Source organism: Eriocheir sinensis, chromosome 3 (assembly GCF_024679095.1).
Source record: "Eriocheir sinensis breed Jianghai 21 chromosome 3, ASM2467909v1, whole genome shotgun sequence".
Classification (NCBI taxonomy): Eukaryota; Metazoa; Arthropoda; class Malacostraca; order Decapoda; family Varunidae; genus Eriocheir; species Eriocheir sinensis.
Genome location: NC_066511.1, coordinates 17459143 through 17483882, shown reverse-complemented (window position 1 = coordinate 17483882; position 24740 = coordinate 17459143). Strand labels below are relative to the sequence as shown.

Genomic DNA, 24740 nt, shown 5'->3' with positions numbered 1-24740 from the left:
GTCGCATGCTTTTGTATTATTATCATAATAATAATAATAATAATAATAATAATAATAATAATAATAATTATTATTATTATTATTATTATTATTATTATTATTATTATTATTATTATTATTATTATTATTATTATTATTATTATTATTATTATTATTATTATTATTATTATTATTATTATTATTATTATTATTATTATTATTATTATCATTATTATTATTATTATTATTATTATTATTATTATTATTATTATTATTATTATTATTATTATTATTATTATTATTATTATTATTATTATTATTATCTTAATTATTAATATAATTTTATGTAGAACACCGAAATCGTCGTTAAGTGACTAAAGTATCATGTAGATATATAATAATAATGATAACATTAATGATAAGAAGAAGAAGAAGAACTGAAGAAGAATGATAAAAATGAGAATGATGATAATAATAATAAGTCAACCATTTTTTTCTGCTTTTCTGTGGTTGTCTCTGAATTTGTCTGGCTGGAATAGTAAGCAATGTATGGGGATAATATAATAATAATAATAGCCTAATAAATTAAGGTAGGGCATTCAAAAGTTAAATGAAAACCATGAATATATATATATATATATATATATATATATATATATATATATATATATATATATATATATATATATATATATATATATATATATATATATATATATATATATATATATATATATATATATGTATATATATATATATATATATATATATATATATATATATATATATATATATATATATATATATATATATATATATATATATATATATATATATATATATATATATATATATATATATATATATATATATATATATATATATATATATATATATATATATATATATATATATATATATATATATATATATATAGGCACGTAGTAAGTCAGTATGGCCGCCGCGCCATGCCATAGAGTGCGGCACCGTGCACACTGGTGACTGGAGGCTGTAATTGTGAACGCCTGCTGCTGTAAGGTAGGAGTCGTTTTTTGGCAACCTTTTAGTACATAGATCTTAAGATACAGGACTGCTTAGGGCTGTGTACACAGGGGCCCGGAGGATGGAGGCGAGGGCCACATGGAGGCTGCGCGTTGTGGCGGTGTGTGTGTGCCGCGTGCTTGGTGATGTCGGTGACGTCTGTGGGAAAATGTGTACATAACACACCAGAACATGACAGTAGAGGCTCAGGACAAACATGACTCGCGGCACCTCACTAGTACTATGACACACAGTAAGGTGAAGGAACCTTAAAAGTTTGTTAGTATGAGGCCATGACGCTGCCAGGCGTGGCTGTCTGGCCGTGTCAGGCCCGCGTGTGCCGTGTGTATATATTAGTGTTTATCATCATATCAAGTTCTTAAGCACGACTTTTGAATCTACACTCTTTTCTGGTTATACAGGTACAGGATACACCTCAGTGTGAATATGTCGGGTGGCTCCCCAAAAAAATTTCATGACGTCCCCTTTTAATATTCTTGGAAATACTTACTCCCTTTTCCCCACTAAATAACTCCGTGAGCCTGACGCTTCCCACCCAGGAGCGGCAAAAGTCTGGTGAGGGAGCACGCGTTTGAACATGCAAGGCCTCAAGGGTAAGCAGGTGCTACTTCACCCTCGCGTCTACCCAGCCCGCGATAAAAGTTGCACCGTGTAGCAGGCCCTGAGCAGTGCCCTAACATATACATGCGCAGCTGCGCCTCATGTAGCAGCATCAACATTAATCCTTCATTATATGAGAATCTTACGCAAATTGCGACTTAGGTGTCTGCACTGTACACATAAATGTGCGCCGTTACAAGCGTCTCAGTGGAACGCCAGCACTCCTCGGGCGAGTGGCTGGGGGGTCCTTCTGCTGCGGCGTGGTTGACCCGCCTGGTCATCCTCGCTTAGGGCCCCACCGCGGCAGTCAAGTCGACCGGTCGGCTGCTCGCCCGTGCACCGCTACGGGTGTCTGCTGGGCGCCTGCCCAGAGAGCCCGTGCCTCCGTCGCTGCTCGCCGGCTGTTACCCGTGGCTGTGGCGGCGGCGGAGGCGTCCCGCAACGAGCTTGCATTGCTCGCCCATACGAGCGGGCTGCTCCTGAGCCAGAGCTCGGAGGGCCCGTTCCTCCGTCGCTGCCCCCCGGCTTATACCCGTGGCTGAGGCGGCGACGGACTGGGTTCCCCCACCCGCCGCACGCCCGCGGCGGGTTCCCCTCTGCGACGGGCCGTCCACTGTGACAAAGGCCCGTTCCCCCTTTTTAGGGGGTAAACCTTCAACAACAACAACAACAACAAGCGTCACGGCCACGCCTGCTGCTCACGAATCTTTCCCCCTGCGGGGCCCTGCCGCCTGCGGTGCAGCCCTGCCGCCGCTGCCTGCCTGTTTTATTTATTATTTATTCTTTTTTATCTATTATTTATTATTCTATTTATTATATATATATATATATATATATATATATATATATATATATATATATATATATATATATATATATATATATATATATATATATATATATATATATATATATATATATATATATATATATATATATATATATATATATATATATATATATATATATATATATATATATATATATATATATATATATATATATATATATATATATATATATATATATATATATATATATATATATATATATATATATATATATATATATATATATATATATATATATATATATATATATATATATATATATTAGGGTGACACTTAAATTCGAATTTTCGATTTTCTACTGGGACGGGCGGCCAAATTGTGAGGTTCCGACCAGAAGCAACGTGTGTAAAATATTTTTTTTAAATATTAATATCAAGAGGTCGCTCAAGGAGGTCAAAGTTTGGAATAATTGTGTCAAAATCCTTATTTTTGCAAATATCGTTCAAAGTGTGTGATGTTGAGAGAATCTAATGCAAGATTCAAATATGATAGTATTCCAGATAATATTGCATATTGTATAATATACCTTCTATAATAATTGTTAATTCAAACATCAAACCTGGCACGAACATAATAACTCGTATAAAACGCGTAGTAAGTCGCGTACGGTACACGTTCAATTCTTGTATGTTTTGGGGCAGTGTTGAGTGACAAGTGTGCCCTGCTTTGCAGCTGTTGTTCAGTCAGCTACACGCGTCACTGCGGGGCGGTTGTTGCACAGCGTGCGCTCCACTGCCTTAGCCTACTGTTTTCTTTTCACCGTGGCAATGGCATCTACAAGATCTAAGACCGAGGTTTATTTACTTGGCTCGTTGGAGCACTCCATCACTGGAACTAAGCTGCCGTCAAAGAAGCAGGTGCTGCAGGTGTTCCTATATCACCATCTGCAACAGAGAAAGACCAAGAACGACGCAGCAGTGGATACTATGGCAGTGGTGGAAGAATTCTGGAAGCGCGCTCGAATTCCTATGCAGAAGCAGCAGCGAGCAAGAGAAAATATCATCCGTTTGTATGAGAAATGGGTGGCACTGAAAAAGAACAAGAACAGAGCAACAGCGACCCAAAAGGCGAATGAGCGAAAGTTCGTCGACTCGCTCGAAAATCTTTTCGACATTGCTCACGCAAATGCGATGTCGATGATCACGCTGGAAGAAGATCGGGAGTTTTTGAAGGCTCAGAGGGAGGAAGGAAGGCGAGGGTCGATGATTTCAAGGGACATGTCCCTGGCAAAGCAAGAGTCTCGACGCAAGAAACGAAAAGAAGAGGAGCAACGCCGTGTGACAAAGGCTCTTCAATAGCAAGAGAAGGTGGATGAAACGGCCGACCTTTCATCGAGTTCAAGTTCAACGTGCTCCCCAAAACGACCATTTGATGAAGGCGCTGGTCCATCTGCGTCCCAGATGCCCCCGTCTAAGCGTCCGCGATCGTCGTAGAAGGTACTGGACAGTCACTTGTCTGCCGCATTGGATCGGACCTTGACTTCCGACCGTGACGCAGTTCACCTCATCAGTGCTGCTGCTCGAAGCCTCGGACACGATCCCAACCAACTCGTGATAAATCGTGAGTCCTTCCGACGGGATCGGCGAAAATTCCGCGCTGTAGCGGCTGCGGAGATCAAGAAATCCTTCAAGCCGTCCGTTCCGCTCACTGTTCATTGGGATGGTAAGATCATCCCCACAGCGGATGGAGGCCCAGCCGTCGACCGTCTTCCAGTACTGGTTTCCGGAGACGGAGTGGAAAAGCTCCTCGCCGTGCCTAGTCTCCCCAATGGAACCGGACAGGCCGCTGCTCACGCCATTATAACAACACTCGAAGATTGGGGAGTTGAGAATCGGGTGGTTGCTCTCTCCTTTGACACCACCGCTTCTAACACTGGTTTGGCAGCAGGGGCATGTTCCATTGTAGAGCAACGACTAGGGCGTGATGTCCTCCACCTTGCCTGTCGCCACCACATTTACGAATTAATCTGTGAGAAGGCGTTCTTCACTTGCTTTGGACCCTCTAGCGGTCCTGAAATTCAACTTTTCAAAAGGTTCAAAGGAAAGTGGGAATACTTGGACAGGACGACACCGAAGGCAATGGAGATGGACAAAATGTCACAAAACCTCCGTGAGCGACGTGATGATCTGTTGGTGGAGTTTCAGCGCCTCCTCGACGGGCAGCACCCACGAGACGATTACCGTGAGTTACTTGAACTTTCAATCATCGTCCTTGGTGGCCAGCCGAAGCGAGGCATCCGTATCACCCGCCCTGGTGCTCTACATCGTTCACGATGGATGGCAAAAATCATTTATGCGGTGAAGGTGTTCTTGTTCCGTGACCAAGATAAATTCCAGCTAACACGAGCGGAGCTTTCAAGGATCAAGCGGTTCGTAGAGTTCAGCGTCTCCACCTATGTGGCCCCCTGGTACAAGGCTCCATGCCCAACGTCAGCTCCGGCTCAGGACCTAGCCCTACTGAAAAGCCTGCTGGCCTACCCGGATACGGATGTGGCGAAAGCCACATCTGCGACATTGGGGCGCCACCTGTGGTATTTAAGTGAGCGGTTGGTAGCTCTGGCGTTCTTCGACGACAACGTTAGCCTAGCGACAAAACGAGATATGGTGAAGGCCTCCAAGGAGCAAGAAGGTTCAGAGGACCCTCCACGTCGAGCCACAGTTGACACCAGAGAAGCCACCTTCACCAATAAGACTATCGCGGACTTCGTGACAACAGGATCAATGAAGCTGTTGCAGCTCATGAGCATCGATATGACCTTTCTCGCCAGTGACCCTGCTGCCTGGAACAAGGATCCGGCCTACTTGGATGCCCAACGCCGCATCAGAGCCCTTCGAGTTGTCAACGCCTTCGCGGAGCGCGGAGTTGCTATGATGCAGACATAAAACTTGGCCCTAACCAAGGATGAAGGACAAAAGCAGTATCTGTTACAAGTTGTAGAGGCGCACCGAAGGTCCTTCCCTACCGTCAGCAGGTCTTGCGAGACCCAAACTAGGCGACAATGAGTGGGAGATTGACGCCCATGACACCCCCGCCCTTTGAGCGGCTAATACTCATTACACAGAATGAGGGGGACCTAGAAAGGAATGACCTTCAAGCTCGAACAATTGGTACTGAACATAGAACAATCGCCATATCCTAATATTTAAACACGATAACTGAACACGAAACATATTTAACAAATATACGGGGAAAAAAATCAGAAAAAATATCACAATTTTACACCTCACTGAGCGACCTCTAAATATCAATATTTTTAAAAAATATTTAATGCACGTCATTTTTGGTCGAAACCTCACAATTCGGCCGCCCGTCCCAGTAGAAATTAAAAAAAAAAAAATATATATATATATATATATATATATATATATGTATATATATATATATATGTATATATATATATATATATATATATATATATATATATATATACATATATATATATATATATATATATATATATATATATATATATATATATATATATATATATATATATATATATATATATATATATATATATATATATATATATATATATATATATATATATATATATATATATATATATATATATATATATATATATATATATATATATATATATATATATATATATATATATATATATATATATATATATAACTTTAAAAACTTGAAAAAAAACAGAGCGTAAGTGTCACCCTGGTCAAGTGGGAGAGGCAGGCTGAACTAAGGAACACAGTGAAGGGGAGACTATCACCTAAACTCCTATCGAATTCAATAAGGAAAACAAACGAAACAATAGAGACTAACGAGACCAGAGTCGAACTCGACATTTGAAACAATTTCACAAGCAAAGTAAGTGTGTGAAGGTAATAGAGAATTAATGAAGTAAGTACAGATACAAAAAACACACTAATCTATTACCTACTCTGAATACATGACAACCTATTCTAACCTAACCAAACAGACTTAGTTTCATTGAGGAGTTAGATTTATTAAGTTCCGGTTTTAAATTACGAATATGTAAAGATTCAAGTAACCTAAGGTCTTTTTCCTGACTACATTGCCCTATTATTTTGAAGTCACCATTCTTAATAACATGGTCATGATGGTGAGAGTGCTCAGCTATATATATATATATATATATATATATATAAATATATATATATATATATATATATATATATATATATATATATATATATATATATATATATATATATATATATGTATATATATATATACCTGGGAGGGGGGTGCAAAATTATGCTCCGCCCCGGATACCAAATACTCTAGGAATGCCTCTGAAGGGAAGAGGAAGTGGGGGACAGGGAAGTAGAGGACGGGAAGGGAATGCAACTTTCCGAGGGAGTAGGGAGGGGACAGGGAAGGGGGAGGAGGAGATCAGTGTCATGTGTGAGAGGAGAAAGTGGGGGGTGGGAAGGAAGGAAGGAATTAAGGAAGGAAGGAAGGAAGAAGGGAAGGAAGGAAGGAAGGAAGAAGGGAAGGAAGGAAGGAAGGGTGGTGTGACAACTGCAGTAGCACTAGCCAGGAAGGAATGGTAGGGAGGATATGGGGGAGTGAAGGAAGGGGAAGAGGGTAGGAAGACGAGGAATCCTCCGGCGTTTGAGCGAAAACGAAAGATTACTAAGATAGAAAAGTCATGACGGGAAGAGTGAAACATTATTCAAACTGTCCAACATATTAAGACAAATCACATCAACTGCAACTGGTAATAGCGAGGCCGTGGGAAAGATCTAAGCACTGACGTCTCAGGCCTCAGCAAAGAAACCACGTGGAAATTTCGGAAATTTCAACGAGGAGATGGTAATAATAATAATAATAATAATAATAATAATGATAAATTATTATTATTATTATTATTATTATAATCAAACAATATTGATCTTGGCTACATTGAAAAGAGAGAGAGAGAGAGAGAGAGAGAGAGAGAGAGAGAGAGAGAGAGAGAAGTTACAATGAAGTTAAAAAACAGATATAGTATGTAGTATGGTCTAAGTTATGCATCAAAGAAAAATTTGTATGGGACATGAGATTTAGTGGCCATCATGTTAGTGCTTGCTTTTACTGTTGTACACTGCCATGTACAGTCGTCGTCAGAGGCAGTCATGGCGCGCCGCCTTGGGTTGAGTGACGAACAGATTTACTCTGAGTTATTCATTTTGTATTTAATTTTGAACAATAACTGAAAAGTCAGGATGAATGAATCACTGATTCTGATGACTGATACCGATTGACTGATTGAGTCCGATTCACCGTAAAAAAAAAAAAAAAAAAAAAAAAATGTGTGAGCATGCCGCGCTGCAGATGTCTTCGATAATTTTCTAAGTACCGCAAAAAATACCGCAGGAATTTTTTAGTGCGATATTTTCAGAAAGTTTGCGGTAGTGCGGTACTTTTTTTGTGATGTGGTACTACCGCACTACCGCACTAAGTACCGCACTTGCCCACCTCTGATAACATGCATGATGATGATGATGGGTTAGTAAGCCTCCAAACCAATATCAAAGACTTAACAAATTCCTTGTTTAGTGGATTGTGTTCATGTTTAAATTAAGAAAATTGAGAACGCAATATGGGAAATCTCTTTTGAGTCTGATGTTGTGTGGAAAACCTAACCATTGTGGATTGTAGAAGAGTGAATAGTTTGGTTTGGGTGATTAAGAAGCTAGTGTGTTGGACTGTGAAATCAGCTCTATTAATCACTCGAGGTGGAGTTATGTTAGGGGGGTGGGTGGATTTTACCCCACGAAAGTATTTACGTACAAAATTCGTGGGTGATGAATAGTCAGAATTAGAAGAGGATGTGATACCAGAATGGTCAAACATGAATATATGATGGATAGTATAGGTAAGGCCCACAATTGTAGTCGATGTTCATTTCCAGGAATATTTAATAGTAAAAAAAATGTTATCATTTACATCATGTCTTTATATTTAGGCTGGTATTACAAGACACTTTCGATTCTCACAACAGCTATTTCTAAAGGTCAAAGGGGGGATCAATCAGGTTATAATAAGTTTTTTTTTAGGCTCATGGTACAGAAGGAGGGTCAAACTACCACCAGGGTCATAAAACTACCCCTGGAAATGCTCACAACTCCTACGAAAGCCTTGTCAAATATGTGTTCTTGGGTGGCGATACGTCTTGTAATACGACCCTTAGTTTCATGCAAGAAATCATCTATATAGGTATTGTGTCCATATACAAGGGGTGGATTAATGTGATATTTTTTCTCAAATGTCATGTTTCACTCATACTCTAATGATTTTTTTTTTTATTATTATTATTCACAGACAGTGGCAAAAGTTTTCTTTTAATATTTATTAGGACTATTTTTTTTTTTACTTCCCCAAAAATATATATACTTTTTTTTGTTTTGTTTTTTGTTTTCAGTGTTCTGTACAGTTTTTGTTGGTGCCAAGAGGTGTCACTCCCACAACTGAAGCTCCTATGGTGTGGGTGGGTGTGGCTAAATGTTCAACTCTTCAGCTGCAGCAATATCTATGCCACAATTTTTTTAGCGTTGTCATTAGTAAATTTTTATTTTTATTTTTTTATTTTTTATTATCCATAAAGCATTCAGTTTTTGATACTAGTAATGAGAACAGAAAAAAATATGCAAATACAGAAGTTCTACACACACACACACACACACACACACACATTGGGTCATGAGGGGGTAACAGTCAATAAAGCAGCCATATAAATCAAATCTTTTATAAAAGACAAAAATAATAAATGGATTGTAATGACAGTGACACAGCTGTATAGAGACACAACAAGTGATGAGTAACAGGCATCGTGTGCCCTAGCTCTCCTGAAAACCTAGCTAATGTCCCTTCAGAGAACTTTCACTTGCAATAACAACAGTAATGGAGTATTTTCAGGGTGTTCGTATTTGTCGATCAGTCTAATATTAACCTGCTACCACATGTCTCCCATAGAGGGGTGAGTGAAGGGGCCTCTCTTTCGTTATAGGTACAGGGAATCCTTCTTATAAGAGCATTTTATAATTAAAAAATAACAATAAGTTCTGAAAAATACAAAAATAAATGCCTAAACATAATTTTCATTTAACTATTTTTTTTGTTATGTTGCTTTTTATTTGTTTTCTTATTTGTTTATTTAGTATTTTTTTTCATGATAAATACCAGCAGTTGGCAATTTGAGGGAAATATTGCAACTATTAAATGCACGTCTCACTGTAAACTGACTGGGTGGCTTTAACAGGCTAACTATGGAAAATTTAGTCTTCACTGTTTCCCTTGAAACAAGTGCTCCTGATAGGGAAAGACAGTTAATTTCTTATACAACATTTATTTACTTAAAAAAAACATGGCTCAGTTACCAAAAGCAGACAGATTTTAAACCTGAGATCACCAAGGTATCCACAAATGCCATTAGAGATTGTTAACCAATTCATAAAAATTTAAAAAATTATTTAGTCATGATGGGCTATAAAAATGTACAGTGTATTAGTTAACATGTAGGTACTGCAATGATAAAAAAAAAATCCATCGTTCTACTTAGGGAAACATCTCATTCCTGATTCTAATGAAAGGCAGTGGCTCATGAATATGTCCAAAGAAAACATGTAAGTTGGACGGCTGAAGGAAGACACCTGTCTTTTCTGTTTTTTTTTTTCTCTAGCAGTAATTATAAACAAGTAACTGATTTCCTATTCATGTATTTTTTTTCATAAACAAGTTTAAACAAGTACATCAGTTTTTCACACAAAAAAAGAGAGGGAATAAAGAATTTCAGAAGTTATGAATCAGGGAATTTTCCCTGAGTTTATAATCTTAAAAACATTAATCAAGAAATTTCTTTGAAGAAGTAGTGTGAAATAGCTCATTACATTGCAGATTCCCTGTATCTGTATCATTTTCTCTAATAATGTATATTTTTGTGGAAAAAAACTTGAATATTTTTAGTTTCGTTATAATTCATAACAAAGAAGTTGGAAGTCAACATATCACCATTGTTTTATGTGTGTTTAATCTTAATGTTGTGCTTCTAAGATATGATTGATAAAACGATGAAAGAATCAAGAAAGGTATAGGTGAAACTGAGTTACACATTGAAACTGAGTTACACATATCTCTTCATGAAATTCTGTATCTCCTTGTGCTCCTCACTGTAAAATCCTGGCTATGCCACACATTACTGGAATCCTTGAAGACTACTTTGACAACATTTTTTTCAGACTGTTAATCTTCTCACAGAAAAGTTAAACTTCATATTAACCATGTAGTATATTGTAACACCGAAATGCCTCTAGTGTTTTAGTAACAAGTGGCAAAATCTTTAGTGCCATACAATCACTGAATTTGTCATCCAACAATAATTGGTGGCCCACAACCAAAGATACTTGTCTATATTCAGCACCATGATCATCCATAATGTTTCACAGTACGCATGGGCCTCAGTTTAATCTCATCTCAAGAAAGCACAGACATTAAATATCACCATGGCTTCCTGAACAATCCAGGAGCAAAACTGACAATTGAAGACCAACTTTATACATCTCACTTATTACAGCACATTCAAAACGACACCCACCACCAGCATGCACATTAAAGACGTAACTCTAGTACAGATACAAAGACCACCACATGAATATTATATAGATGTAGACAGTGTTCCAAGCTATTGGTACATTATAAAGTTTAGGTACTGGTATCAATATTCATGATCAAAATAACCGTTATTGAAACTTCACCCCTACTATGTGACTTAAATACTTGGCAGATCTTTCACACACAGTACTTAGCTTTATTTTTTCACTATGGTATGTTTTTTTCAAGTGATGAGAGAGAGAGAGAGTAGGGCTCAAACCTTCGCCTGCCAGACAATGAAGCCTGGTAACGCAGAGCTCTATCACTGAGCTACTGGAGCGGTGTTTTGTGTGTGTGTGTGTGTGTGTGTGTGTGTGTGTGTGTGTGTGCAATTCACCACCACGGCATGATCACGTGTTGGACTCGTAATTGGACAGTAACCACTCCTAGTCAATGGAAAGAATCCAGCCTGAGCGGGCTCAGACCGCCGCCCTGTCAGACCATGAAGCCTGGCAGCACAGCTCTCTAACCAGTTGTGCCACGGAGTGTGTATTTACCTAGTTGTATTTACCTAGTTGTAATTTTACAGGGCCTGCCTGGGCTTACGCTCGTGTGGTCCCGTCTCCGTATCTATAATTATCCAACTTTTCCTTGAAGCTCTGCACACTCTTCGCCGATACTATTTCTTCACTTAGTCTGTTCCAAACCTCTGTATTTCTTTGTGGGAAGCTATATTTCTTTATGTCTCTTGAGCATCTTCCCTTCCTCAACTTTTTACTATGTCCTCTAGTATTCCTGCTGGAAGGTTCTTCTCTTAGTAGCAATTTTTCGTTATCCACTTCTTCCATTTTACTCAATAGCCTATATATTTGTATTAGGTCTCCTCTTTCTCTTCTTTGTTCTAGTGTTGGTAAGTCCATTTCCTTTAGTCTCTCTTCATATGTCAGTCCCTCCAGTTCTGGAACCATTTTTGTTGCTATCCTCTGTATTCTTTCTAGGTTTTTTATGTGTTTCTTCATATGTGGAGACCACACTGTTTCTGTGTATTCTAGATTAGGTCTGATCATAGTAGTAATTAATTTTTTCATCATTTCTTTGTCCATGTAGTGGAATGCTATACCTATATTTCTCACCATGTTATATGTATCACCGAAGATCCAATTTATATGACTTTCAGGTTGCATATAATCTTGCATTATTACTCCCAGGTCTCTCTCTTCATTTACTTTCTTTAATATTTCACCATCTCCCATTTTATATGTCCATTTTGGTCTTTCTACACTTTTTCCCATTTCCATAACATGACATTTCTTCACGTTGAATTTCATTTCCCATTTCTGACTCCATTTCCAAATCTTGTTTAGGTCTTCTTGCAGCTCCTTTCAGTCTTCACTGTTTCGTATATGTCTTTGCAGCATAGCATCATCTGCGAACAGGCTCATGTAGCTGTTTATTCCCTCTGGCATATCATTAATATAGACTAGGAAGAGTACTGGTGCTAAAACCGACCCCTGGGGCACTCCACTTTCCACCATTCTCCATTCCGATCTAGTGTCCTTAACCACGGTTCTCATCTCTCTTCCTCTTAAGTAGCTTTCCATCCAGCACTTCATTTTCCCTCTCAATCCTCCTTTATTTTCTAGTTTCCACAGCAGTCTTGAATGTGGAACTTTGTCAAATGCCTTCTTTAAGTCTAGGTAAATACAATCCACTCATCCGTCTCTTTCCTGTAATTTGTCCGTCACTCTTGAGTAAAAGCTCAGCAAGTTTGTCACACATGAGCGGCCTTTCCTAAACCCATATTGATTGTTTGTGATTAGATTATGTTCTTCTAGAAATCTCATCCATTGTTCTTTTATTACTTTTTCACATATTTTATATACTACGCCGGTCAGAGACCGGGTGCTTCCTTTTTTCCACTTTTGTATATAGGTACCACTTTTGCCCTCTTCCACTCCCTAGGCACTGTGCCAGTTTTTATTGAGCACCTAATGATGTCATATATTGGGCCGACTAACTCATTTCTGCACTCTTTAAGTATAAAACCTGAAACTCCATCCGGTCCCACGACCTTCCCTTCTTCCAATTCCCCCAATAGTTTTTTTTATCTCCTCTTTATCTATTTTGACCTCTTCCATATATACATCTAAGTTGTTTTCTTGTGGTTCATTAAATAATGATTCTTTGGTAAACACTTGCTGGAATTTTTTGTTAAATAATTCCGCCATGTCTTTGGGATCCTCGATCTCTACATTCTCTTCAGTCAGTCTTTCAATTGTTTCTCTTGATTTAATTTTTCCATATATAAATCTATAAAATAGTTTGGGATGTTCTTTACACTTTTCCACAATATCCTTTTCGTATCGTTTCTCTTCTTCCTTTCTCACTTTCACGTACTCATTTCTCGCTGCCTTAAAGTCTTCTTTGTTTCTTTGATTTTTGTTTCTTTTCAATCTTGACCTCGCTTTGTCTCTCTTTTCTTTTGCCTTTGCACATCTTGCATTAAACCAGTCCTTTTTAGCCCTCTCCCTCGGTCTGTATTTTGGTACAAACTTCATAACACCTGTGTTGTACGCCTTCATGAAAATATCATACTTTCCTTGAACTTCACTTGTACTCTTGTACTCTTTCCAATCCAATTCACCAAAAAACTTCTTGAGGTTTTCCACCTCTGCTTTCCTATAGTTTAATCTATTGCTTCTATAAGTCTCGTCTTGTTCCCTTCCTTCCTCCTCCATTTCCAACTCTATGAGCACATGATCACTTTTTCCCAGGGGGCAATCATACCTCAATTCATCCTTCACATGAATTTCTCTTGTCAACACCAAATCCAGTCTTACTGGTTCATCGTCTCTTCTATATCTAGTGCTTTCCTTCACCCTTTGTATCATCAAATTTTCCATCATTAAATTTAAGAATCTATTCCCCCATGCCACATCACTACCATTGCTCTCAAACCTCTCCCAGTCAACCTCTTTGCAATTGAAATCGCCAACTAGTATTACTCCTTTGTTTGCCTTAAGTAATCTCCTCAAACTCTGTATGGTGTCATCAATCATGTTTTCATATTCTTCTTTACTCCATGATGTAGTTTTTGGTGGTACGTATGTTCCTGCAATCGTCATCCTTTCTCTATTCTTGTTTTCCAAGCTTACACTCACTATTTCTGCTTTTCCTTCTCCATATTCTATTGATTTTACTAATAACTCTTTCATTATCATTATCACCACTCCTCTGCCTTTGCCCATTCTATCCTTCCTCCATACATTGTATCTTCCATCTAACTCAATTTGGATATTTTCTTTTAGTTTAGTTTCAGTTAGGCAAACTATCATGGGATCCCTCTCTTTTAGATAATCTTGCAGCTCTTATTTACTTTCACACACTAGAGTGTGTGTGTGTGTGTGTGTGTGTGTGTGTGTGTGTATAATTCACACATGGTCTGATCACATGCTGGACTCTTGATTGCTAGCAAAAACCCTTCCTAAGAGAGCTCTCTTTGAGGTCAGAGGACTGAGCTATGGGTACTGCTGGGGCCTGACACGTACACCCCTCACCTCCATTCCCCCTGCTCAGTTGGGGACAGTGACTGTTCCTATCAGCAAAAATTTTTTAGTTGTCTGAGCACAAGTTTTTCAGATCCAGGTACTCACAGTCTACCCAACATTCTTTTTCCTGTAACATATCGATTGCTCTTATAGAGAAACACAGAATATGTATGTGTGTGTGTGTGTGTGTGTGTGTGTGTGTGACAGACACGGGCAGACATAAAGAGCAAAAGAAGTTAGATAATGCAGGATTCAGCCAATCTTACAAATAAACTATATAGGTATTGATGTTGTTAATGTGGCTAGTTTCTCATCATCAAAGTGAATGAAGGTAAAATGATTCCTTTTTGATGGGCAAGTAACAAAAGAAATGCTTAGGTATAAGATGTTCAAAAACAATCACATACGCACATTGTACTACATGCAACCTGGAACATAACACTGTTTTCCTCCATACTTATACTGATCCAATGCATTTCTTTAAGAATTAAAAAGCATACCCATGAAATAAACTATTAACTTAATTGTGTAAGTGAAGACTGTCTGTATAGTACAAGCATGAATTATATGTTGGTGCCTGACACTCTTGAATATTGAGGTTACACCAAAAAGAAAGATGGTACACAAGTTTAATTGATGAAGGTATTTTTGTGACTTATTAATAAGAAAATAATTGTCAATACCACTTTCAAACTAGTCAGTCAGTGCTTTGCATGAACAGAAAAAAAAAAAAAAAAAAAAAAAAAATTACTACCCTGATCAGCCACACTATAATGATGATCCCTGGCTGAAAGTGATGTTTCATTCAAATCCTTTTGTAATATTCTCAATCTTTTCTTTATCATTTTTATTTGTTTGAAAGGTCAAGGTGGTGAAATGCCCCACTGCCTGCCACACAAATAGACTGTACTGGCTATCAATTTGCAACGGGGATGCTTTACCCTTTGTTTACCAACTTCATACAGTTTTGGCGTTGCCTACCGCAGCACCGTGTGTGTAAAGCACTTATTTCAAGAATAGAAGTTGAAATAACCACACCTTCAGAAATAATACTCATCTAATATCAAATTGAATTATATACTAGAAATCCTAGAAAGCAAAATAGAGCCATGAATTAAATATTCCAGAGATGAAACATCTCATGTTGCCCTTAGCCAGTATGGGGCTGTTCACGAGGTAGATATGGACCTGCGTACATTCGGCACTCAGTGGTCATATACCGTATACCATAACTAAATGCAAACTTATAAACCTATGAGCAATGAGTAAAATATATTTTTTCCTGACCAGCAGGTACCATGTTTATTTTTTAAACACCAAAGAAGCATACCTTGTATTCTGGACTTGTATTCCAGAATCTCAAAATTGAAAAAAGAACAGAGTTCATTAGGAAAAGTACCTCTGACAGTTCTCCAGGTGGCCGAGTGTGGCACTGCATGTATAGCCAATACTGTCTATTGATTAACAGTTTCCCCTCTTCCTATGATCTGCTAATCCTTTAGTCTAGCACCTATTTTCAAATCAATGCTAAGGCAACAGAAACAAAATAACTTACGACCATTCTCCATAGAGCAAAATAAAGGGTTACAAATGGTCCAGCTTTGAAGTAGTATAATGACAGATGTATCTAGCTTGTCACTGTTGTTCACTGTCTGTTGATAGTTTTGGAGGCTGAAGGCTAAGAGAATGGCTGCAAAGTTCTTGGCTGGATAAGTTTTATGATTCTGTTGAAATTCCCTTGAAGGGGGTTGAGAATGGAAGCTCAAATATTGGCACCTCCTGAAGTGTCAGCAGCTGAGTGACGTAATTCCATGCTTTTGTCTGTTTGATGATGATGACAATAATGGTGATGCTGAAGATAATGATGGTAGTGATGATCTAGTTATGGTGATGATGAGGATGATGATATCTATGATTTCTCTTTGGACTCCAGCATCAATATGAGGTTTGAAATTAGAGGCAAAATTTGTGAAAATCACAGCATTTTGAGGAGCTAGCCTTTCTTAAATAGCCAATGGTATTACTGTATTATATGACAAAATATGCTGGCTGAAATACCTAGCAATTTTTTTCATGTGGAGTACATAAAAAGTTAAATATGGAGAATAAAAATGAGTCATGATAATGATAGGCCTAACATTAAATGACATGGTTTGTGAAAAGATAATGACTGGTAAAGAGGATATTAAATATGAGATGGTGCCACCATATGAAAAAATGAGAATGACACTATATGCTAAAACTAATAATGATACAGTTTTGTCATAGGTTAAGTTAATATGTGGAAGAAATGTGACAGATGGGTATATGATATTTCAAAAAGATTTAGAGTGTGATGATATGCTAACTAGATTTTATATATTATATTATTTTGACATTTTTTTCTACCTTCTCCTGAAAATGGATTTAGGTTTCAGCAGTGTAGTGCTTGCTTGTTCAGTAGACTTCAGTATTCTGTGCATCTCAACTGGAATCACATGTCTCATTCATGCCTTGGGAAAAACTTGAGAGAAAACTACCAAGTAGTACGAAAGACTGCCAAGCATTTGTGTACACAAATACTGAGTCTTCAGTTGACTGATATAAATGTAATGAAGTTTTAATTTTGAATATATAGTCACCCTTAATATTTCACCAAATCTGCAAATCACCCTTCCATTTTTGGGAGCAATAATCTAAATTTCACTGACACTGATACTGCCAAATATGATTTAAATAAGGTTATCTTTTGTTTCCTTTAGTTTAAGAGAAACAATAGCCCCAATCATGAGAACAGCACTGGTAGTGAGCATAGGGATTGCTTGACTAGAGTAGATGAACTGACCAAAACATAGTGATCCTAAAACTCCAGCGATGCGTGATGCAGCACTTAGGAATCCATAAGCGGTTGTTCTGTAATGGAAAGTAATATATCATTATAATAACCAAAACCAATATCTGTGTGGGAAAACTAATTAGGGGTTAAACATTGTGAAGGAGGAAAAGTAAATTTGAAAGGAGGGAAAAGTACATGGTGAAATGCATGTTCATACATCATTGTCACAATATTGTTCCTTTCATACTGAAATGTTTCACAGAAAATCAGGGACCAAGGTGGTGTCTCATTCATCCTGCCTTGCAGACATCTTCAAAATGAGGTACCATATGTAGTATGTCCTTTGAAATATTCTTTAAATAAGCATTCATTCAGTAAACACTTGAAAAGTTACAGTACCTGATGTGAGTTGGAAAAGCTTCTGTTGTAGCAATATCCAATCCATTCCAACCAGATATGAATATAAAGTTGAACACAGCCTCAAAAACAATAACCCCAGCTTTGCTCTTGAGAAACCAGATGAAGAATGCAGACACAGATGATAAAGCGAATGATATACCTGTAAAATAAGGAGTAATATGACTTAAAGGTGAGGAATGATTTTTTTATATATATATACAATGCTAACAATGGTTTTCATGTACATAAGCTCACAAGAAGACTTCTTTGGTCAAGTTTGTTTATGATTCTTTGTTGGAAGGCAATCCTTGTGCTTTTTTTCCTTTTTGAGAGAAAAAAAAAAAAATCATCCTCAGTAACTCCATTTCCCAGACAGGATAATGGTAAAGTAAAGGCAAAGGGGAGCATGTCTTTGAGCTGTATAGTGTATGTGTATATAACCTGTATTACATATTGATCTGTATAGTATGGTCAAGTTTATGTATATGTTTTTTTTTTTTCTTTTTTACAACAAAGGAGACAGCTCAAGGGCACAAAAAAAGGAAACAATAATAGAAAAAAGGCCTGCTACTCGCTGCTCCTAAAAAGAATCCAAAGAGGTGGCCGACAGAGGGGTTAATTTCGGGAGGAGAGGTGTCCTGATACCCTCCTCTTGAAAGAGTTCAAGTTGTAGGCAGGAGGAAATACAGATGAAGGAAGATTGTTCCAGAGTTTACCAGCGTGAGGGATGAAAGAGTGAAGATGCTGGTTAACTCATGCGTAAGGGATTTAGATAGTATAGGGATGAGCATGAGTAGAAACTCGTGTGCAGCGGTTCCGCGGGAGGGGTGGAGGCATGCAGTTAGCAAGTTCAGAAGAGCAGTCAGAATGTAAATAACGATAGAAGATAGAGAGGCAAAATGGCGGCGGAATTTAAGAGGTAGAAGACTATCAGTAAGAGGAGGAGAGCTGATGAGACGAAGAGCCTTAGACTCCACTCTGTCCAGGAGAGCTGTGTGAGTGAAGCCCCCCCACACGTGAGAGGCATACTCCATATGAGGGCGGACAAGGCCCCTGTATATGGATAGCAACCGTGCAGGGGAGAAGAACTGGTGGAGACGATACAGAACGCCCAACCTCGAGGAAGCTGATTTAGTGAGAGAGGAGATGTGAAGTTTCCAGTTAAGATTTTGAGTTAAGGATAGACCGAGGATGTTTAATGTTGAAAATGGTGACAGCTGAGTGTTGTCGAAGAATAGGGGATAGGTGTTTGGAAGATACTCTTAAAAAAAATCATCTTCAGTGACTATTTCCCACCAACAGGCTAATGGTAAAGTTTGTGTGGGGTGGGGGGGTCAGAGGGGAGAGCAGTGATCCCATCACTAAAAAAAAAAAAGTCTTTAAACATTTGCTTCTGAGCATGCACAGTTTGTGTGAGAACAGTTCCATACAAGGGCACAGTTAACAACACTGGGCCCAAGGAGGGGTTCAGATGTCATGTGACCATTTTGATGAATGTTTTAGGTAAAAAGAGTTGAAGGGGGAGCCTGTCCCTAAACACAAACTCTTATGGTGTAAAACATGTTTCTTTTTGGTGCCTCTTAGGACACAGAGCTGAATATTGAGTGATCAGCATAAAGGTGAGCATCTAAACATCTAAAAGAATCAACTTAGCCTATAATCATAATTACACAGAACCTCCTTCCATTTCTCCAAGTGTCAGAATACTTGAAAAATAATGACACAAAATGTGTTAATGGACAAGTTTAATAGTATGAATTGTTAGAAAGACACTTTAGGCTGTGAAATGTTTATTACATTCTATTCTCATGTAAGCTTCTCTCTAATGATGCCCAGTGGTGAGCACTGCTAACTGGTAATCCACTAACTAAAACGTTAGCTTCGCTTACCCTAAACTGCTAAAGAAATTGGTGGAAGCTAATGCTAACCGCTAACTTTATTTTATATGGATTTAGCTTTGGTTTAGTATTTTGGCTCTAAAACCCTTAAAAACAGACCTAGTGACCAGAAATTTCAATATGTTATTAAATCCCGAGATCAAAGAGTTGGAAATGGGAGATGCATTAGCCTAAAATACCAAAAAGATTCCCTAATATTTGTCCAATTACCCTACTTTAAGGCATAATTTACCCAAAAGTGGAAGCCCTGGAATTATTGTGGCATGTGGCTCAACTGGTGCTGTGTCTGCCCACAAGGAACAAGAACTACATTTAGCGGAAGCTAATTGATCTGCTAACTGTTTCCAAAGTTAGTGAAAACACTAATCAGCTAACGAAAAAGTTAGCTTCATTAGCGGTTAGCGGATTAGTGGAACTGTGCCCACCACTGATGATGCCCAATCTTCATAAATCATTGTAAAGTCTGACATGAAGTTATCCAGCATCATACTATTTCCTCTTACAACATTATTATCAGATCTGACTTTTAACATTCATTCCAACTGCCCAAAACGTGCCTCAAGTATACTTACTCATAACTTTTACTCGACCAAGTTTATCCATGAAAAGTGATGCTGCTAGAGTACCAGGTATCATTGTCAGCTGACCAATTAGGTTTTCTTGAAATATTTCTTTGTAGTGGATATTGTAATCAAAATCCAATGTACAGCCTGGAGCAAGACCATGGAAAGTGATGTCCTCCATATCACAGTATGGGAAGCGGTAGGGATGCATGTCTGTGTCGGTGAAGTTGATGTGAAAGAGAGTGGAGTACCTGTGTGAAAGACGAAACATTAAACAGAAAATATGATAGTAAATTGTTGCAGTATCATAACCAATAAAGTAAGGTAAAGTTAAGGGCATACGATATAACTGCATATTGAGTTGGCATTGATCTCTGTCCCGTCATCCCTTAAACCTGTGGTGGGAAAGAATCCATCAACTTAGGATACAGGGCAAGTGGTTACATCTGTGGTACCTTAGGTGTCTATTGAAAAATCGCTCAGGCAAAGTCACCAGAAATTGTTCAGATCTCATGAGGTCAGTGGTGGTGAAGTTCCAACTGGGAAGGAAGAAGGAATTTCTCAACATGTATGCAGTCATCATTGAGGATCCCAGCTGGTGTGGTGAAGCCTTGGGCAGTTGTGAGACATTTGTCGCCTAGTAGATATCCAGATCATAAGATAGTACTTTCTAAGTTTGTACATAGAGCATGTGTGTGTCAGTATGATGCATGGATTAAGTAGGGGTAGTCTGAAGACTGGTTTTCTGGAGGGTTTGTGTATGCTCTGTGACTGTCTGGTGTTTGCCCGTGGATGGTTTGCATGTAGTCATAAAAGTTTGAGTCTCAGTTTCCCCTAGAATGCTCTAGAAAGGGGACAGATCAAATATAGGTTTGAGCAGCAACATGGGGAGAGGAGGAGCAAGAAAAGACCCAAACTAAACTTGGACTGAAGTTGAGGCAAAGCGCTAACAGTCTCTAAGCTGTCGTATTGTCTCCCACTTTCAGGTATTACCTACTCACCAACAATTTTCTCTGCAGTGTGCCATACTGCAGAAGCCAGTGAGAGCACACAAGTCATTTCCAGCTATTCAAAAATAGTACAAAATCTGAGTATATTCAAGCTGTCCTTTCAATAAATTTGCTGCTATCCATTCAGTAACCCATGAAAACCACTGTTTCAATAGTTCTGATCTACTGTAAATACTCTATAGAATACTTACTTGAAAAAAGTTTTGCTGCTTCTAATGTCTGAGAAAATGCAGTTGGTCAGTGAGCAGTTGAGGAATAAAACATGGTTCAGGACCGTTTCCCTGAATGTGACGTTCTCGAAATTCGTGTTTAAGTACTGAATGTTGTCCAGACGAGTGTTGTTGAACATATAGTCTTGAAAAACTTTACCTGTTAAAAAAAGAAGACAATTATTATAACATCACATAGCTATATCAATAAGTAATACTTAAAAAAGTTAGGACAGTGAATCGGTTAACACAACCTGTATAGTTTGTTCCAGGGACTGACAAAAGCAATCTTCACAATAATGTAACAGCTTGGTCACATTGTTTCTTTACATTATATTAGGTAGGTCACTTATGGCCGAGCTATATATAAGTGCAAGCTGCAATTGGCTGAATTTTCTCTATGATCCAAACCTGAACCCAAGAGAGGTCACTCATTGACGTGTCCCTATTATGTGCTTTGTAAGGTATCATTTCTCTTGTGCTTCTGCTATCTCATACGTAGGAGCAGTGACCTCAAGAGACAACAATATGGATAATACTTGATACCTGCTAGGAATGAACGAGGCGAGTGTAACCAAAACAGCCGGTAAGAGGAGAAAGCTGAAACTAAATGTCAACAAAAGTAAAGTGATGGTTTGTGAGTGGAGTAGAAATGAGGTTGTGGATTTTGTATGCCCATATAGAGTGGGAATTGAATGTGAAAAGAATGCAAAATAATTTTTAATGATTAAGAAATGGAGGAGGTTAATAAGTTTAAGTACCTTGGATCAGTTATGTGTAAGCATGGTGGTACAGAAGGAGAGGAGATTTACATAGATTTACATAGAAAATCAGACCACACAGACCCCATGGTCCAGACTAGGTGGTCTGTCCTTAAACCTAAGTGAATCTACACTAATCAGATGGCTCCAAAACGTTGCTTTTCTACTCTAGTTAATATTAAGTTCAAGGAAGTGACAGTCGAGCTTGTTTTTAAAGGAGTCAATCGTGTTACATTGGACCATTGACGGTTGGAGCTTATTCCATTCTCGCACTACAACGCTGATGAAGAAAAATTTGGTGCAGTCTGAATTTACTTGTCTACATTTGAGTTTTATGCCATTGTTCCTCGTTCGCAAAGTGTCATCGATCATAAACAATTTTGTTCTGTCTACATTTGTGAAACCATTAAGTATTTTAAAACATTCGATCAGTTTTCCTCGGAGGCGACGTTTCTCAAGAGAGAACATGTTAAGGGTGGAAAGCCTTTCTTTGTAGGATTTGTTGCGCAAGGAAGGGATCATTTTTGTTGCCTGACGCTGAACACCTTCTAATTTAGCAATGTCCTTTGCATGGTGAGGAGACCAAAACTGTACCGCATATTCCAAGTGGGGTCTGACTAAACTATTGTAGAGCGGAAGTATTACATCTTTATTCTTGAATAAAAAGTTTCTTTTAATGAAGCCCAACATTCTGTTCGCTTTATTTGCTGCATTGATGTAAGAATTTGAGGTTTGACACGATTTTGACCCCCAGGTCCTTAACGCATTGAACGCTTGTGAGTTTAACGCTGCACATTTCGTATTTGAACTTCTTATTTCTTGTTCCAACTTGAGGGACCTGGCACTTGTCTACGTTAAAGGGCATCTCCCATCTATCCGACCAAGCTGAAATTTTGTGCAAATCCTCTTGGAGGCTTTGCCTGTTTTCGTCAGTGAGAAGTTACTGAGAACCGAGTTACCAATCTTTGTGTCGTCTGCAAATTTACTAATGCGATTATTGAGTCCAACATCCACGTCGTTGATGTAAATAATGAAGAGCACTGGGCCAAGAACCGAGCCCTGAGGGATGCCACTAGTGACCGGTGCCCACTCTGAGTTAAATCCGTCAATCACCACTCTTTGTTGTCTGTTGCTCAACCAATTCGCGATCCATTTTTTTTTTTTTTTTTTTTTTTTACAGGATCCTGATGGTCGGTCAAGGCTGGTTTACATGACTGTCAATACCTATTTGCTTTAATTTATAAAGTAATTTATGATGTGGGACTTTATCAAACGCTTTCTGGAAATCAAGATAGACTACGTCCAATGATTTGGTTACGTCATAAACTGAGAAGAGGTCGTTATAAAAGGTCAATAGGTTTGATAGGCAGGATCTTTTGTTACGGAAGCCATGTTGTGAATCCCCAATTAATGAGTGGCTTTCGAGGTAACTCACAATTTTGTCTCTAATTATGCTCTCAAGTAGCTTACCTACAATTGAAGTTAGACTAATGGGTCAGTAGTTACCTGGTATTTTTTTGTCTCCTTTCTTAAAAATCGGTGTCACGTTAGCCCTTTTCCAATCCGAAGTGACGATGCCTTGCCGCAAGGACATATTGAATACGGTTGTGAGGGAGGAGAGTATTTCGCTCTTTGTTTCTTTAAGCAGTATAGGATATACTTTATCGGGTCCGGGACTTTTATTTGTTTTAAGTGAATGGAGAGCTTTAAGGACTTCATCGGTTGTTATTTCAAAATTAGGCAATGCATGCTCGAGATTTACATTAGTACTGGTGTTGGTGGTAGTGGGAGGAAGACTGTTAGTATTAAACACCGAGGAAAAGTAATTGTTTAAGAGGTTTGCAATGTGTTGGCTGTCAGTCACTAGTGCACCGTCGCTGTTTGTTAAAGGTCCAATTCCACTTCTGATCGCAAAGAGAAAGGGCATTGCAAGGAAGAAAGGTGGTAGGGTCTTTGGGACGTATCATGAATGGCAGAAGTGTGAGCATGGAGGTAAAGAGGGATTTGAGAAGTACTACATTAATAGTACCAACCCTCACATATGGTACATGCAAGCGAAACATGGGCCTAGAATGAAAGTCTAGAGTGTAGGCAGTGGAAATGAGTTATTTGAGGAGTACGTGCATGTGGTGTGAGTAGAATGGATGGAATGAGTAATGAAAGTGTGTATGAGCGTTTTGGAATATGTCACGTGGGTGAAGGGAAGAAGTGTGGCGCGGTGGAAGAAGTGAAGCGACAGACTTGAAAGTGGTTTGGCCACATGGAGCGAATGGAGGAGAGTAAGATGACCAGGAGGGTGTATGTGAGTGAGACAGAGGGAGGGAATGTTAGAGGATGACCTCCAGTGAAATGGAGAGATAGGGTGCAGGAGTATGTCAGGGAGAGGGGTGAAAGTTCCTTGAGAAACTTTGAGCAGGCAAGGAGGGAGTGTCTGGATAGAGAGAGATGGAAACTCTTATGCAGTGGCCATCCCCTGGTGG

The 24740-nt window shown here is 38.5% G+C and overlaps 1 protein-coding gene across 3 annotated transcripts in view; it reads right to left on the bottom strand.

The window, feature by feature from the left end:
* Nucleotides 1-9202: 9202 nt before the first annotated feature.
* Nucleotides 9203-24740, bottom strand: part of LOC127005838 (synaptic vesicle glycoprotein 2C-like) — a 38977-nt gene continuing 23439 nt past the window's right edge. For all 3 annotated transcript variants that reach the window (XM_050875048.1, XM_050875037.1, XM_050875029.1), the window contains 4 exons: nt 21482-21659; nt 20290-20531; nt 17820-17979; nt 9203-17497 (listed from right to left, as the gene is read on the bottom strand). In XM_050875048.1, the coding sequence (XP_050731005.1) occupies nt 17317-17497; nt 17820-17979; nt 20290-20531; nt 21482-21659 (761 nt within the window). In that variant the 3' untranslated portion in view covers nt 9203-17316. The remainder of the gene's footprint in view (nt 17498-17819; nt 17980-20289; nt 20532-21481; nt 21660-24740) is intronic.